The 16,481-nt window shown below is 39.8% G+C and overlaps 4 protein-coding genes across 6 annotated transcripts; all 4 read left to right on the plus strand.

The window, feature by feature from the left end:
- Nucleotides 1–1,190: 1,190 nt before the first annotated feature.
- On the plus strand, nucleotides 1,191–2,916 carry LOC307026670 (uncharacterized protein). Its single transcript, XM_079662248.1, has 3 exons — nucleotides 1,191–1,254; nucleotides 1,453–1,539; nucleotides 1,875–2,916. Exons 1-3 carry the CDS (start codon nucleotides 1,203–1,205, stop codon nucleotides 2,654–2,656), a joined length of 921 nt encoding a protein of 306 aa, XP_079518374.1. The 5' UTR covers nucleotides 1,191–1,202; the 3' UTR covers nucleotides 2,657–2,916.
- A 2,457-nt stretch (nucleotides 2,917–5,373) lies between these two features.
- Nucleotides 5,374–7,004, plus strand: LOC307025935 (uncharacterized protein). 2 transcript variants are annotated; one of them, XM_079660941.1, is made up of 2 exons: nucleotides 5,374–5,456; nucleotides 5,792–7,004. In XM_079660941.1, the coding sequence occupies exons 1-2, from the start codon at nucleotides 5,423–5,425 to the stop codon at nucleotides 6,973–6,975; spliced, it is 1,218 nt and encodes a 405-aa protein (XP_079517067.1). In that variant the 5' UTR covers nucleotides 5,374–5,422; the 3' UTR covers nucleotides 6,976–7,004. The 2 variants fall into 2 exon arrangements, with proteins under 2 accessions (XP_079517067.1, XP_079517068.1); XM_079660942.1 differs by having other exon boundaries at nucleotides 5,374–5,450.
- Nucleotides 7,005–9,280: 2,276 nt separating this feature from the next.
- On the plus strand, nucleotides 9,281–10,912 carry LOC307026545 (uncharacterized protein). Its single transcript, XM_079662029.1, has 3 exons — nucleotides 9,281–9,344; nucleotides 9,543–9,629; nucleotides 9,965–10,912. Exons 1-3 carry the CDS (start codon nucleotides 9,293–9,295, stop codon nucleotides 10,654–10,656), a joined length of 831 nt encoding a protein of 276 aa, XP_079518155.1. The 5' UTR covers nucleotides 9,281–9,292; the 3' UTR covers nucleotides 10,657–10,912.
- Nucleotides 10,913–13,373: 2,461 nt separating this feature from the next.
- Nucleotides 13,374–15,004, plus strand: LOC307026374 (uncharacterized protein). 2 transcript variants are annotated; one of them, XM_079661717.1, is made up of 2 exons: nucleotides 13,374–13,456; nucleotides 13,792–15,004. In XM_079661717.1, exons 1-2 carry the CDS (start codon nucleotides 13,423–13,425, stop codon nucleotides 14,973–14,975), a joined length of 1,218 nt encoding a protein of 405 aa, XP_079517843.1. In that variant the 5' UTR covers nucleotides 13,374–13,422; the 3' UTR covers nucleotides 14,976–15,004. The 2 variants fall into 2 exon arrangements, with proteins under 2 accessions (XP_079517843.1, XP_079517844.1); XM_079661718.1 differs by having other exon boundaries at nucleotides 13,374–13,450.
- The last annotated feature ends 1,477 nt before the right edge of the window (nucleotides 15,005–16,481 follow it).

Below are 16,481 nucleotides of genomic sequence, written 5' to 3' on the forward strand. Positions count from 1 at the left end.
CAGTCTTCCCAGCCTGGTGCAGGTCTACAATTTTGTTTCTGGTGTCCTTTGACAGCTCTTTGGTCTTGGCCATAGTGGAGTTTGGAGTGTGACTGTTTGAGGTTGTGGACAGGTGTCTTTTATACTGATAACGAGTTCAAACAGGTACCATTAATACAGTTAACAAGTGGAGGACAGAGGAGGCTCTTAAAGAAGAAGTTACAGGTCTGTGAGAGCCAGAAATCGTGTTTGTTTGTTGGTGAAAAAAAACCTTATCTTACTGAGGAATTTACCAATTAATTCATAAAAAATCCTACAATGTGATTTCCTGGATTCTTTCCCCCCATTCTGTCTCTCATAGTTGAAATGTACCTAGGATGAAAATTACAGGCCTCTCTCGTCTTTTTAAGTGGCAGAACTTGCACAATTGGTGGCTGACTAAATACTTTTTTGCCCCACTGTATATATATATATACAGTATATATATCTAGACACACATATACAATCTGACGCGAGGTAAAAACTCGATTAAACATGTTTTAAAAACATCCTTCCTCTTCAGAAAACAAAAAATTCAATACAAAAATTAAAATTAAATGAACAACTCCCTCCTGTAATACTTGATTCTGATTGGTCGATTCCAACATTTAAGAGGTTGTGTATACAACACACTGCTGTAAAACACAACATGCCCATTTGCTTATTCCTTGCAAAATATTAAAATAAAATGGGCAAAAATAACTTATAGGGCAAAGGAAAAACATTGAAAGTGCTGTAAAGCAGAATAACCCTGTTTTTCTTCTTCTACAAAATATGTGTTTTGGGAAGGGGGTTGTAAAAGGTTTTAATTGAATTTTTAGTTTTCTGAAGAGGAGGGATATTTGGGATAATTTATATAATTTCTAATTGTTTTTAGGTAACAATATAAAATGTTAATAAAGATCGTTGTGTGTCGGGGGAGGGCTTGTTATTTGTTGTAGTTGATATACCCTCTCAAATGCAATATTCTTTTACATGTGAATTTAAAATGATGGTCTCTATGAATCATAAATGCACAACAAGCTCCATGAAAAAACTCCTCATTCTCAGAGTTTAATCTCAGATAAATGGTGTTTTCCTCTGTGCAGAGAGACAATCAGTGCTGATCAGCAGCAGCTGCTGGAGGTTTCCCTCCTTTAAAGCTGGCTGGTGCTCAGGCAACACTCTCTTGGAAAACTGCAGAGATGGCAGCTGTTTGGATGCTCTTCTGTGTGCTGACTGTTTGTCTGGCCAGAGGTATTTACCTGTTTGATAATTGTGTGGAAGATGAAGGAATAATGTTTGATTTAACAGCATGTTTCCTGTCCACAGTCTCTGGTTTTCCAGTTGGTGAATATAAGCTGCAGAGGAGACTGAGAGTTGAAAACATTTGATTGTATGCAGTGTTTCTTTTCTCTGTCTGACACTAACCTTTAATTATAATGTGTCCTACAGATCTGTCTCCCAATGAGATCTCCTTAAAGAAAGCCTTTGCACTTTTCCAGTCGATGGAGTCCATATTGGAGCAAGACGCTGGTAAAGGTGCGCTCTAAAGGCTAAAAAGACAACAGTATGTGTCGCATAAAAGTGGTGTAAAAGATCTGAAATCTGGGAAATGTATGATTTAATTTGAAACGCAGCAATGGCAAGTTAATTGTGTGTGTATATGAGCTAAAACAAACCACTTGCATGTCTTTTATAAGTTCATGCATCAATGTTTGGTTGCTGAATTTGCTGCCAACGTTGCTAATTTTTTACTAAAACAGGATGTATTAAGTAACCAAGCCCTTGAGGAACTATTACAGAATAATTCATGCTGTGATTTAAGTCTAGAGAACATAATTTATTGTTTTGACGTCCATCAAATGTTTTTTCAGTACTCCATGAAGTAGACGAGCAGTTGTGGGACGGAACGAAGAGCGACGAGGAAAAGTTCAACGGAACGATGAGCGACAAGGATAAGTACTACGGCACGATGAGCGACAAGGATAAGTTCAACGGCACGATGAGCGACAAGGATAAGTTCAACGGCACGATGAGCGACAAGGATAAGTACTACGGCACGATGAGCGACAAGGATAAGTCCAACGGCACGATGAGCGACAAGGATAAGTACTACGGCACGATGAGCGACAAGGATAAGTTCAACGGCACGATGAGCGACAAGGATAAGTTCAACGGCACGATGAGCGACAAGGATAAGTACAACGGTACGATGAGCGACAAGTATAAGTTCAACGCCACGATGAGCGACAAGGATAAGTTCAACGGCACGATGAGCGACAAGGATAAGTACTACGGCACGATGAGCGACAAGGATAAGTACTACGGCACGATGAGCGACAAGGATAAGTACTACGGCACGATGAGCGACAAGGATAAGTACTACGGCACGATGAGCGACAAGGATAAGTACAACGGTACGATGAGCGACAAGGATAAGTTCAACGGCACGATGAGCGACAAGGATAAGTACAACGGTACGATGAGCGACAAGGATAAGTACTACGGCACGATGAGCGACAAGGATAAGTTCAACGCCACGATGAGCGACAAGGATAAGTACTACGGCACGATGAGCGACAAGGATAAGTACTACGGCACGATGAGCGACGAGGAAAAGTTCAACGTGACGACGAAAAGGAAAAGTTCAACGTGACGACGAAAAGGAAAAGTTCAACGGGACGATGAGTGAGGAGACATTCAATACTGCATATAAAAGATTGATCTCGTCTATTTTGAGTGCCTTGGAGAGCTTGATATCTGAGGTGTTATCTTGGTAGCAATATAATAAAACGTGTTTACATTTCTTAAATAACAGCGTGTCAATCCAATGTTTGTATTGCAATGCTTGGCTCTTATCATGCATAAATCTTCCCTTAACAGTCCAATAAAAGCTCCTCTGGACTAGAAAAGTCTATAAAAAAACTCTCATACTCCATAGGATTAGCATACATTGGCCGTGTCAGTAAAAGGGAGAAGACTAAACGTGCACTGTTTTGAGAAATGTTCATTAGAAAACCTTGTAATCCTTCCAAATGCAGCCTTTATTGCAGGTTAGTCTGATGTCCATATGCACTTCTATGTGCTAAGGTGTTTATATTTTTACCAGCTTAACAAATCTCCAAGGTTGAAATTCAAGATTTTTGCAAATAAACACCTGTCATCATTTAGTTATTATTCTGTTTTAAAATATGAATGGCACAAAGTGTAATTATTGTGTACATGAATCATTGTCTTAAAATGCAGCATGTAGCACTTTAAAAGTGGACTTAAATATTTACCAAGCAGCAGAAAGTAATGCTCCTTCAAGTCAGGGAATAAAGGGATATAAATCATGATTTATTTAATATAAAAGTTGGACATTTTAAAACGTTTAATTCCCCAAGTAGTCATTAATCTTCTGAGGGGAAACTTAAATATTTTCGTGAGGAGGTAAAGGGCAGAGTGAGCAAGTTACCACTCATCTCCTTGTTTCTTCACAAAGTTTCTGTGGGAGCCTGGCTTGTTTTTCTTTCTCGAGGAAGTAGAGTCTTTGCTGGGCCTTTTTAACCCGGTGTGATGTGTTGGAGGTCCTTGTAAGATGTTTTGACATATTGACTTCAAGAAACTTGAAGTTCTCCACGCCTTCCACTTCTCCATACATATGGTGGACTTCCTTCTTTGTTCTCCTGCAGTCAATCGTCAACTCCTTGGTTTTAGAGGTGTTAAGGAGCAGGTTGTTGTCCTAACGCCACTCAGATTATTCCCTTGACTTGATAGACTTATTCTCAAGTCAGTCTTCATCTTCCATATTGCAACCACTATCCTGCTACAAGATCCTCCTGAGATGTAGAAGCTGGCTTTTTTCAGGGTACTCAAAGAAAGGTTCCAGAGTGCTAACCTATTGCATATTCAGTCTTCCCAGCCTGGTGCAGGTCTACAATTTTGTTTCTGGTGTCCTTTGACAGCTCTTTGGTCTTGGCCATAGTGGAGTTTGGAGTGTGACTGTTTGAGGTTGTGGACAGGTGTCTTTTATACTGATAACGAGTTCAAACAGGTACCATTAATACAGTTAACAAGTGGAGGACAGAGGAGGCTCTTAAAGAAGAAGTTACAGGTCTGTGAGAGCCAGAAATCGTGTTTGTTTGTTGGTGAACAAATACTTATCTTACTGAGGAATTTACCAATTAATTCATAAAAAATCCTACAATGTGATTTCCTGGATTCTTTCCCCCCATTCTGTCTCTCATAGTTGAAATGTACCTAGGATGAAAATTACAGGCCTCTCTCGTCTTTTTAAGTGGCAGAACTTGCACAATTGGTGGCTGACTAAATACTTTTTTGCCCCACTGTATATATATATATATGTATATATATATATATATATATATACAGTATATATATCTAGACACACATATCCAATCTGACGCAAGGTAAAAACTCGATTAAACATGTTTTGAAAACATCCTTCCTCTTCAGAAAACAAAAAATTCAATAAAAAAATAAAAATTAAATGAACAACTCCCTCCTGTAATACTTGATTCTGATTGGTCGATTCCAACATTTAAGAGGTTGTTTATACAACACTTTGCTGTAAAACACAACATGCCCATTTGCTTATTCCTTTCAAAATATTAAAATAAAATGGGCAAAAATAACTTATAGGGCAAAGGAAAAACATTGAAAGTGCTGTAAAGCAGAATAACCCTCTTTTTCTTCTTCTACAAAATATGTGTTTTGGGAAGGGGGTTGTAAAAGGTTTTAATTGAATTTTTATTTGTCTGAAGAGGAGGGATATTTGGGATAATTTATATAATTTCTAATTGTTTTTAGGTAACAATATAAAATGTTAATAAAGATCGTTGTGTGTCGGGGGAGGGCTTGTTATTTGTTGTAGTTGATATACCCTCTCAAATGCAATATTCTTTTACATGTGAATTTAAAATGATGGTCTCTACGAATCATAAATGCACAACAAGCTCCGTGAAAAAACTCCTCATTCTCAGAGTTTAATCTCAGATAAATGGTGTTTTCCTCTGTGCAGAGAGACAATCAGTGCTGATCAGCAGCAGCTGCTGGAGGTTTCCCTCCTTTAAAGCTGGCTGGTGCTCAGGCAACACTCTCTTGGAAAACTGCAGAGATGGCAGCTGTTTGGATGCTCTTCTGTGTGCTGACTGTTTGTCTGGCCAGAGGTATTTACCTGTTTGATAATTGTGTTGAAGATGAAGGAATAATGTTTGATTTAACAGCATGTTTCCTGTCCACAGTCTCTGGTTTTCCAGTTGGTGAATATAAGCTGCAGAGGAGACTGAGAGTTGAAAACATTTGATTGTATGCAGTGTTTCTTTTCTCTGTCTGACACTAACCTTTAATTATAATGTGTCCTACAGATCTGTCTCCCAATGAGATCTCCTTAAAGAAAGCCTTTGCACTTTTCCAGTCGATGGAGTCCATGTTGGAGCAAGACGCTGGTAAAGGTGCGCTCTAAAGGCTAAAAAGACAACAGTATGTGTCGCATAAAAGTGGTGTAAAAGATCTGAAATCTGGGAAATGTATGATTTAATTTGAAACGCAGCAATGGCAAGTTAATAATGTGTGTATATGAGCTAAAACAAACCACTTGCATGTCTTTTATAAGTTCATGCATCAATGTTTGGTTGCTGAATTTGCTGCCAACGTTGCTAATTTTTTACTAAAACAGGATGTATTAAGTAACCAAGCCCTTGAGGAACTATTACAGAATAATTCATGCTGTGATTTAAGCCTAGAGAACATAATTTATTGTTTTGACGTCCATCAAATGTTTTTTCAGTACTCAATGAAGTAGACGAGCAGTTGTGGGACGGAACGATGAGCGACGAGGAAAAGTTCAACGGAACGATGAGCGACAAGGATAAGTACTACGGCACGATGAGCGACAAGGATAAGTACTACGGCACGATGAGCGACAAGGATAAGTTCAACGGCACGATGAGCGACAAGGATAAGTCCAACGGCACGATGAGCGACAAGGATAAGTTCAACGGCACGATGAGCGACAAGGATAAGTACTACGGCACGATGAGCGACAAGGATAAGTCCAACGGCACGATGAGCGACAAGGATAAGTACTACGGCCCGATGAGCGACAAGGATAAGTACTACGGCCCGATGAGCGACAAGGATAAGTTCAACGACACGATGAGCGACAAGGATAAGTACTACGGCACGATGAGCGACAAGGATAAGTACTACGGCACGATGAGCGACAAGGATAAGTTCAACGGCACGATGAGCGACAAGGATAAGTTCAACGGCACGATGAGCGACAAGGATAAGTACTACGGCCCGATGAGCGACAAGGATAAGTTCAACGACACGATGAGCGACAAGGATAAGTACTACGGCACGATGAGCGACAAGGATAAGTACTACGGCACGATGAGCGACAAGGATAAGTACTACGGCACGATGAGCGACAAGGATAAGTCCAACGGCACGATGAGCGACAAGGATAAGTTCAATGGCACGATGAGCGACAAGGATAAGTACTACGGCACGATGAGCGACAAGGATAAGTACTACGGCACGATGAGCGACAAGGATAAGTACTACGGTACGATGAGCGACAAGGATAAGTACTACGGCACGATGAGCGACAAGGATAAGTCCAACGGCACGATGAGCGACAAGGATAAGTCCAACGGCACGATGAGCGACAAGGATAAGTTCAACGGCACGATGAGCGACAAGGATAAGTACTACGACACGATGAGCGACAAGGAAAAGTCCAACGGCACGATGAGCGACAAGGATAAGTTCAACGGCACGATGAGCGACAAGGATAAGTACTACGGCACAATGAGCGACGAGGAAAAGTTCAACGGCACAATGAGCGACGAGGAAAAGTTCAACGTGACGATGAGTGAGGAGACATTCAATACTGCATATAAAAGATTGATCTTGTCTATTTTGAGTGCCTTGGAGAGCTTGATATCTGAGGTGTTATCTTGGTAGCAATATAATAAAACGTGTTTACATTTCTTAAATAACAGCGTGTCAATCCAATGTTTGTATTGCAATGCTTGGCTCTTATTGTGCATAAATCTTCCCTTAACAGTCCAATAAAAGCTCATCTGGACTAGAAAAGTCTATAAAAAAAACTCTCATACTCCATAGGATTAGCATACATTGCCCGGCCGTGTCAGTAAAAGGGAGAAGACTAAACGTGCACTGTTTTGAGAAATGTTCATCAGAAAACCTTGTAATCCTTCCAAATGCAGCCTTTATTGCAGGTTAGTCTGATGTCCATATGCACTTCTATGTGCTAAGGTGTTTATATTTTTACCAGCTTAACAAATCTCCAAGGTTGAAATTCAAGATTTTTGCAAATAAACACCCGTCATCATTTAGTTATTATTCTGTTTTAAAATATGAATGGCACAGTGTAATTATTGTGCACATGAATAATTGTCTTAAAATGCAGCATGTAGCAATTTAAAAGTGGACTTAAATATTTACCAAGCAGCAGAAAGTAATGCTCCTTCAAGTCAGGGAATAAAGGGATATAAATCATGATTTATTTAATATAAAAGTTGGACATTTTAAAACATTTAATTCCCCAAGTAGTCATTAATCTTCTGAGGGGAAACTTAAATATTTTCGTGAGGAGGTAAAGGGCAGAGTGAGCAAGTTACCACTCATCTCCTTGTTTCTTCACAAAGTTTCTGTGGGAGCCTGGCTTGTTTTACTTTCTCGAGGAAGTAGAGTCTTTGCTGGGCCTTTTTAACCCGGTGTGATGTGTTGGAGGTCCTTGTAAGATGTTTTGACATATTGACTTCAAGAAACTTGAAGTTCTCCACGCCTTCCACTTCTCCATACATATGGTGGACTTCCTTCTTTGTTCTCCTGCAGTCAATCGTCAACTCCTTGGTTTTAGAGGTGTTAAGGAGCAGGTTGTTGTCCTAACGCCACTCAGATTATTCCCTTGACTTGATAGACTTATTCTCAAGTCAGTCTTCATCTTCCATATTGCAACCACTATCCTGCTACAAGATCCTCCTGAGATGTAGAAGCTGGCTTTTTTCAGGGTACTCAAAGAAAGGTTCCAGAGTGCTAACCTATTGCATATTCAGTCTTCCCAGCCTGGTGCAGGTCTACAATTTTGTTTCTGGTGTCCTTTGACAGCTCTTTGGTCTTGGCCATAGTGGAGTTTGGAGTGTGACTGTTTGAGGTTGTGGACAGGTGTCTTTTATACTGATAACGAGTTCAAACAGGTACCATTAATACAGTTAACAAGTGGAGGACAGAGGAGGCTCTTAAAGAAGAAGTTACAGGTCTGTGAGAGCCAGAAATCGTGTTTGTTTGTTGGTGAAAAAAAACCTTATCTTACTGAGGAATTTACCAATTAATTCATAAAAAATCCTACAATGTGATTTCCTGGATTCTTTCCCCCCATTCTGTCTCTCATAGTTGAAATGTACCTAGGATGAAAATTACAGGCCTCTCTCGTCTTTTTAAGTGGCAGAACTTGCACAATTGGTGGCTGACTAAATACTTTTTTGCCCCACTGTATATATATATATACAGTATATATATCTAGACACACATATACAATCTGACGCGAGGTAAAAACTCGATTAAACATGTTTTAAAAACATCCTTCCTCTTCAGAAAACAAAAAATTCAATACAAAAATTAAAATTAAATGAACAACTCCCTCCTGTAATACTTGATTCTGATTGGTCGATTCCAACATTTAAGAGGTTGTGTATACAACACACTGCTGTAAAACACAACATGCCCATTTGCTTATTCCTTGCAAAATATTAAAATAAAATGGGCAAAAATAACTTATAGGGCAAAGGAAAAACATTGAAAGTGCTGTAAAGCAGAATAACCCTGTTTTTCTTCTTCTACAAAATATGTGTTTTGGGAAGGGGGTTGTAAAAGGTTTTAATTGAATTTTTAGTTTTCTGAAGAGGAGGGATATTTGGGATAATTTATATAATTTCTAATTGTTTTTAGGTAACAATATAAAATGTTAATAAAGATCGTTGTGTGTCGGGGGAGGGCTTGTTATTTGTTGTAGTTGATATACCCTCTCAAATGCAATATTCTTTTACATGTGAATTTAAAATGATGGTCTCTATGAATCATAAATGCACAACAAGCTCCATGAAAAAACTCCTCATTCTCAGAGTTTAATCTCAGATAAATGGTGTTTTCCTCTGTGCAGAGAGACAATCAGTGCTGATCAGCAGCAGCTGCTGGAGGTTTCCCTCCTTTAAAGCTGGCTGGTGCTCAGGCAACACTCTCTTGGAAAACTGCAGAGATGGCAGCTGTTTGGATGCTCTTCTGTGTGCTGACTGTTTGTCTGGCCAGAGGTATTTACCTGTTTGATAATTGTGTGGAAGATGAAGGAATAATGTTTGATTTAACAGCATGTTTCCTGTCCACAGTCTCTGGTTTTCCAGTTGGTGAATATAAGCTGCAGAGGAGACTGAGAGTTGAAAACATTTGATTGTATGCAGTGTTTCTTTTCTCTGTCTGACACTAACCTTTAATTATAATGTGTCCTACAGATCTGTCTCCCAATGAGATCTCCTTAAAGAAAGCCTTTGCACTTTTCCAGTCGATGGAGTCCATATTGGAGCAAGACGCTGGTAAAGGTGCGCTCTAAAGGCTAAAAAGACAACAGTATGTGTCGCATAAAAGTGGTGTAAAAGATCTGAAATCTGGGAAATGTATGATTTAATTTGAAACGCAGCAATGGCAAGTTAATTGTGTGTGTATATGAGCTAAAACAAACCACTTGCATGTCTTTTATAAGTTCATGCATCAATGTTTGGTTGCTGAATTTGCTGCCAACGTTGCTAATTTTTTACTAAAACAGGATGTATTAAGTAACCAAGCCCTTGAGGAACTATTACAGAATAATTCATGCTGTGATTTAAGTCTAGAGAACATAATTTATTGTTTTGACGTCCATCAAATGTTTTTTCAGTACTCCATGAAGTAGACGAGCAGTTGTGGGACGGAACGAAGAGCGACGAGGAAAAGTTCAACGGAACGATGAGCGACAAGGATAAGTACTACGGCACGATGAGCGACAAGGATAAGTTCAACGGCACGATGAGCGACAAGGATAAGTTCAACGGCACGATGAGCGACAAGGATAAGTACTACGGCACGATGAGCGACAAGGATAAGTCCAACGGCACGATGAGCGACAAGGATAAGTACTACGGCACGATGAGCGACAAGGATAAGTTCAACGGCACGATGAGCGACAAGGATAAGTTCAACGGCACGATGAGCGACAAGGATAAGTACAACGGTACGATGAGCGACAAGTATAAGTTCAACGCCACGATGAGCGACAAGGATAAGTTCAACGGCACGATGAGCGACAAGGATAAGTACTACGGCACGATGAGCGACAAGGATAAGTACTACGGCACGATGAGCGACAAGGATAAGTTCAACGGCACGATGAGCGACAAGGATAAGTACAACGGTACGATGAGCGACAAGGATAAGTACTACGGCACGATGAGCGACAAGGATAAGTTCAACGCCACGATGAGCGACAAGGATAAGTACTACGGCACGATGAGCGACAAGGATAAGTACTACGGCACGATGAGCGACGAGGAAAAGTTCAACGTGACGACGAAAAGGAAAAGTTCAACGTGACGACGAAAAGGAAAAGTTCAACGGGACGATGAGTGAGGAGACATTCAATACTGCATATAAAAGATTGATCTCGTCTATTTTGAGTGCCTTGGAGAGCTTGATATCTGAGGTGTTATCTTGGTAGCAATATAATAAAACGTGTTTACATTTCTTAAATAACAGCGTGTCAATCCAATGTTTGTATTGCAATGCTTGGCTCTTATCATGCATAAATCTTCCCTTAACAGTCCAATAAAAGCTCCTCTGGACTAGAAAAGTCTATAAAAAAACTCTCATACTCCATAGGATTAGCATACATTGGCCGTGTCAGTAAAAGGGAGAAGACTAAACGTGCACTGTTTTGAGAAATGTTCATTAGAAAACCTTGTAATCCTTCCAAATGCAGCCTTTATTGCAGGTTAGTCTGATGTCCATATGCACTTCTATGTGCTAAGGTGTTTATATTTTTACCAGCTTAACAAATCTCCAAGGTTGAAATTCAAGATTTTTGCAAATAAACACCTGTCATCATTTAGTTATTATTCTGTTTTAAAATATGAATGGCACAAAGTGTAATTATTGTGTACATGAATCATTGTCTTAAAATGCAGCATGTAGCACTTTAAAAGTGGACTTAAATATTTACCAAGCAGCAGAAAGTAATGCTCCTTCAAGTCAGGGAATAAAGGGATATAAATCATGATTTATTTAATATAAAAGTTGGACATTTTAAAACGTTTAATTCCCCAAGTAGTCATTAATCTTCTGAGGGGAAACTTAAATATTTTCGTGAGGAGGTAAAGGGCAGAGTGAGCAAGTTACCACTCATCTCCTTGTTTCTTCACAAAGTTTCTGTGGGAGCCTGGCTTGTTTTTCTTTCTCGAGGAAGTAGAGTCTTTGCTGGGCCTTTTTAACCCGGTGTGATGTGTTGGAGGTCCTTGTAAGATGTTTTGACATATTGACTTCAAGAAACTTGAAGTTCTCCACGCCTTCCACTTCTCCATACATATGGTGGACTTCCTTCTTTGTTCTCCTGCAGTCAATCGTCAACTCCTTGGTTTTAGAGGTGTTAAGGAGCAGGTTGTTGTCCTAACGCCACTCAGATTATTCCCTTGACTTGATAGACTTATTCTCAAGTCAGTCTTCATCTTCCATATTGCAACCACTATCCTGCTACAAGATCCTCCTGAGATGTAGAAGCTGGCTTTTTTCAGGGTACTCAAAGAAAGGTTCCAGAGTGCTAACCTATTGCATATTCAGTCTTCCCAGCCTGGTGCAGGTCTACAATTTTGTTTCTGGTGTCCTTTGACAGCTCTTTGGTCTTGGCCATAGTGGAGTTTGGAGTGTGACTGTTTGAGGTTGTGGACAGGTGTCTTTTATACTGATAACGAGTTCAAACAGGTACCATTAATACAGTTAACAAGTGGAGGACAGAGGAGGCTCTTAAAGAAGAAGTTACAGGTCTGTGAGAGCCAGAAATCGTGTTTGTTTGTTGGTGAACAAATACTTATCTTACTGAGGAATTTACCAATTAATTCATAAAAAATCCTACAATGTGATTTCCTGGATTCTTTCCCCCCATTCTGTCTCTCATAGTTGAAATGTACCTAGGATGAAAATTACAGGCCTCTCTCGTCTTTTTAAGTGGCAGAACTTGCACAATTGGTGGCTGACTAAATACTTTTTTGCCCCACTGTATATATATATATATGTATATATATATATATATATATATACAGTATATATATCTAGACACACATATCCAATCTGACGCAAGGTAAAAACTCGATTAAACATGTTTTGAAAACATCCTTCCTCTTCAGAAAACAAAAAATTCAATAAAAAAATAAAAATTAAATGAACAACTCCCTCCTGTAATACTTGATTCTGATTGGTCGATTCCAACATTTAAGAGGTTGTTTATACAACACTTTGCTGTAAAACACAACATGCCCATTTGCTTATTCCTTTCAAAATATTAAAATAAAATGGGCAAAAATAACTTATAGGGCAAAGGAAAAACATTGAAAGTGCTGTAAAGCAGAATAACCCTCTTTTTCTTCTTCTACAAAATATGTGTTTTGGGAAGGGGGTTGTAAAAGGTTTTAATTGAATTTTTATTTGTCTGAAGAGGAGGGATATTTGGGATAATTTATATAATTTCTAATTGTTTTTAGGTAACAATATAAAATGTTAATAAAGATCGTTGTGTGTCGGGGGAGGGCTTGTTATTTGTTGTAGTTGATATACCCTCTCAAATGCAATATTCTTTTACATGTGAATTTAAAATGATGGTCTCTACGAATCATAAATGCACAACAAGCTCCGTGAAAAAACTCCTCATTCTCAGAGTTTAATCTCAGATAAATGGTGTTTTCCTCTGTGCAGAGAGACAATCAGTGCTGATCAGCAGCAGCTGCTGGAGGTTTCCCTCCTTTAAAGCTGGCTGGTGCTCAGGCAACACTCTCTTGGAAAACTGCAGAGATGGCAGCTGTTTGGATGCTCTTCTGTGTGCTGACTGTTTGTCTGGCCAGAGGTATTTACCTGTTTGATAATTGTGTTGAAGATGAAGGAATAATGTTTGATTTAACAGCATGTTTCCTGTCCACAGTCTCTGGTTTTCCAGTTGGTGAATATAAGCTGCAGAGGAGACTGAGAGTTGAAAACATTTGATTGTATGCAGTGTTTCTTTTCTCTGTCTGACACTAACCTTTAATTATAATGTGTCCTACAGATCTGTCTCCCAATGAGATCTCCTTAAAGAAAGCCTTTGCACTTTTCCAGTCGATGGAGTCCATGTTGGAGCAAGACGCTGGTAAAGGTGCGCTCTAAAGGCTAAAAAGACAACAGTATGTGTCGCATAAAAGTGGTGTAAAAGATCTGAAATCTGGGAAATGTATGATTTAATTTGAAACGCAGCAATGGCAAGTTAATAATGTGTGTATATGAGCTAAAACAAACCACTTGCATGTCTTTTATAAGTTCATGCATCAATGTTTGGTTGCTGAATTTGCTGCCAACGTTGCTAATTTTTTACTAAAACAGGATGTATTAAGTAACCAAGCCCTTGAGGAACTATTACAGAATAATTCATGCTGTGATTTAAGCCTAGAGAACATAATTTATTGTTTTGACGTCCATCAAATGTTTTTTCAGTACTCAATGAAGTAGACGAGCAGTTGTGGGACGGAACGATGAGCGACGAGGAAAAGTTCAACGGAACGATGAGCGACAAGGATAAGTACTACGGCACGATGAGCGACAAGGATAAGTACTACGGCACGATGAGCGACAAGGATAAGTTCAACGGCACGATGAGCGACAAGGATAAGTCCAACGGCACGATGAGCGACAAGGATAAGTTCAACGGCACGATGAGCGACAAGGATAAGTACTACGGCACGATGAGCGACAAGGATAAGTCCAACGGCACGATGAGCGACAAGGATAAGTACTACGGCCCGATGAGCGACAAGGATAAGTACTACGGCCCGATGAGCGACAAGGATAAGTTCAACGACACGATGAGCGACAAGGATAAGTACTACGGCACGATGAGCGACAAGGATAAGTACTACGGCACGATGAGCGACAAGGATAAGTTCAACGGCACGATGAGCGACAAGGATAAGTTCAACGGCACGATGAGCGACAAGGATAAGTACTACGGCCCGATGAGCGACAAGGATAAGTTCAACGACACGATGAGCGACAAGGATAAGTACTACGGCACGATGAGCGACAAGGATAAGTACTACGGCACGATGAGCGACAAGGATAAGTACTACGGCACGATGAGCGACAAGGATAAGTCCAACGGCACGATGAGCGACAAGGATAAGTTCAATGGCACGATGAGCGACAAGGATAAGTACTACGGCACGATGAGCGACAAGGATAAGTACTACGGCACGATGAGCGACAAGGATAAGTACTACGGTACGATGAGCGACAAGGATAAGTACTACGGCACGATGAGCGACAAGGATAAGTCCAACGGCACGATGAGCGACAAGGATAAGTCCAACGGCACGATGAGCGACAAGGATAAGTTCAACGGCACGATGAGCGACAAGGATAAGTACTACGACACGATGAGCGACAAGGAAAAGTCCAACGGCACGATGAGCGACAAGGATAAGTTCAACGGCACGATGAGCGACAAGGATAAGTACTACGGCACAATGAGCGACGAGGAAAAGTTCAACGGCACAATGAGCGACGAGGAAAAGTTCAACGTGACGATGAGTGAGGAGACATTCAATACTGCATATAAAAGATTGATCTTGTCTATTTTGAGTGCCTTGGAGAGCTTGATATCTGAGGTGTTATCTTGGTAGCAATATAATAAAACGTGTTTACATTTCTTAAATAACAGCGTGTCAATCCAATGTTTGTATTGCAATGCTTGGCTCTTATTGTGCATAAATCTTCCCTTAACAGTCCAATAAAAGCTCATCTGGACTAGAAAAGTCTATAAAAAAAACTCTCATACTCCATAGGATTAGCATACATTGCCCGGCCGTGTCAGTAAAAGGGAGAAGACTAAACGTGCACTGTTTTGAGAAATGTTCATCAGAAAACCTTGTAATCCTTCCAAATGCAGCCTTTATTGCAGGTTAGTCTGATGTCCATATGCACTTCTATGTGCTAAGGTGTTTATATTTTTACCAGCTTAACAAATCTCCAAGGTTGAAATTCAAGATTTTTGCAAATAAACACCCGTCATCATTTAGTTATTATTCTGTTTTAAAATATGAATGGCACAGTGTAATTATTGTGCACATGAATAATTGTCTTAAAATGCAGCATGTAGCAATTTAAAAGTGGACTTAAATATTTACCAAGCAGCAGAAAGTAATGCTCCTTCAAGTCAGGGAATAAAGGGATATAAATCATGATTTATTTAATATAAAAGTTGGACATTTTAAAACATTTAATTCCCCAAGTAGTCATTAATCTTCTGAGGGGAAACTTAAATATTTTCGTGAGGAGGTAAAGGGCAGAGTGAGCAAGTTACCACTCATCTCCTTGTTTCTTCACAAAGTTTCTGTGGGAGCCTGGCTTGTTTTACTTTCTCGAGGAAGTAGAGTCTTTGCTGGGCCTTTTTAACCCGGTGTGATGTGTTGGAGGTCCTTGTAAGATGTTTTGACATATTGACTTCAAGAAACTTGAAGTTCTCCACGCCTTCCACTTCTCCATACATATGGTGGACTTCCTTCTTTGTTCTCCTGCAGTCAATCGTCAACTCCTTGGTTTTAGAGGTGTTAAGGAGCAGGTTGTTGTCCTAACGCCACTCAGATTATTCCCTTGACTTGATAGACTTATTCTCAAGTCAGTCTTCATCTTCCATATTGCAACCACTATCCTGCTACAAGATCCTCCTGAGATGTAGAAGCTGGCTTTTTTCAGGGTACTCAAAGAAAGGTTCCAGAGTGCTAACCTATTGCATATTCAGTCTTCCCAGCCTGGTGCAGGTCTACAATTTTGTTTCTGGTGTCCTTTGACAGCTCTTTGGTCTTGGCCATAGTGGAGTTTGGAGTGTGACTGTTTGAGGTTGTGGACAGGTGTCTTTTATACTGATAACGAGTTCAAACAGGTACCATTAATACAGTTAACAAGTGGAGGACAGAGGAGGCTCTTAAAGAAGAAGTTACAGGTCTGTGAGAGCCAGAAATCGTGTTTGTTTGTTGGTGAAAAAAAACCTTATCTTACTGAGGAATTTACCAATTAATTCATAAAAAATCCTACAATGTGATTTCCTGGATTCTTTCCCCCCATTCTGTCTCTCATAGTTGAAATGTACCTAGGATGAAAATTACAGGCCTCTCTCGTCTTTTTAAGTG

Source organism: Notothenia rossii (genome assembly GCF_949606895.1).
Source record: "Notothenia rossii genome assembly, chromosome: 12".
Lineage (NCBI taxonomy): Eukaryota > Metazoa > Chordata > Actinopteri > Perciformes > Nototheniidae > Notothenia > Notothenia rossii.

What these genes read in the sequence shown, in the direction of transcription:
- LOC307025935 (XM_079660941.1), top strand. Translation starts at nt 5,423, where the DNA reads ATGGAGTCCATGTTGGAGCAAGACGCTGGTAAAG. An exon ending in GGAGCAAGACGCTGGTAAAG is followed by an intron (nt 5,457 to 5,791) that starts GTGCGCTCTAAA and finishes ATGTTTTTTCAG; the next exon opens with TACTCAATGAAGTAGACGAG.
- LOC307026374 (XM_079661717.1), top strand. Translation starts at nt 13,423, where the DNA reads ATGGAGTCCATGTTGGAGCAAGACGCTGGTAAAG. An exon ending in GGAGCAAGACGCTGGTAAAG is followed by an intron (nt 13,457 to 13,791) that starts GTGCGCTCTAAA and finishes ATGTTTTTTCAG; the next exon opens with TACTCAATGAAGTAGACGAG.
- LOC307026545 (XM_079662029.1), top strand. Translation starts at nt 9,293, where the DNA reads ATGGCAGCTGTTTGGATGCTCTTCTGTGTGCTGACTGTTTGTCTGGCC. An exon ending in GACTGTTTGTCTGGCCAGAG is followed by an intron (nt 9,345 to 9,542) that starts GTATTTACCTGT and finishes TGTGTCCTACAG; the next exon opens with ATCTGTCTCCCAATGAGATC. An exon ending in GGAGCAAGACGCTGGTAAAG is followed by an intron (nt 9,630 to 9,964) that starts GTGCGCTCTAAA and finishes ATGTTTTTTCAG; the next exon opens with TACTCCATGAAGTAGACGAG.
- LOC307026670 (XM_079662248.1), top strand. Translation starts at nt 1,203, where the DNA reads ATGGCAGCTGTTTGGATGCTCTTCTGTGTGCTGACTGTTTGTCTGGCC. An exon ending in GACTGTTTGTCTGGCCAGAG is followed by an intron (nt 1,255 to 1,452) that starts GTATTTACCTGT and finishes TGTGTCCTACAG; the next exon opens with ATCTGTCTCCCAATGAGATC. An exon ending in GGAGCAAGACGCTGGTAAAG is followed by an intron (nt 1,540 to 1,874) that starts GTGCGCTCTAAA and finishes ATGTTTTTTCAG; the next exon opens with TACTCCATGAAGTAGACGAG.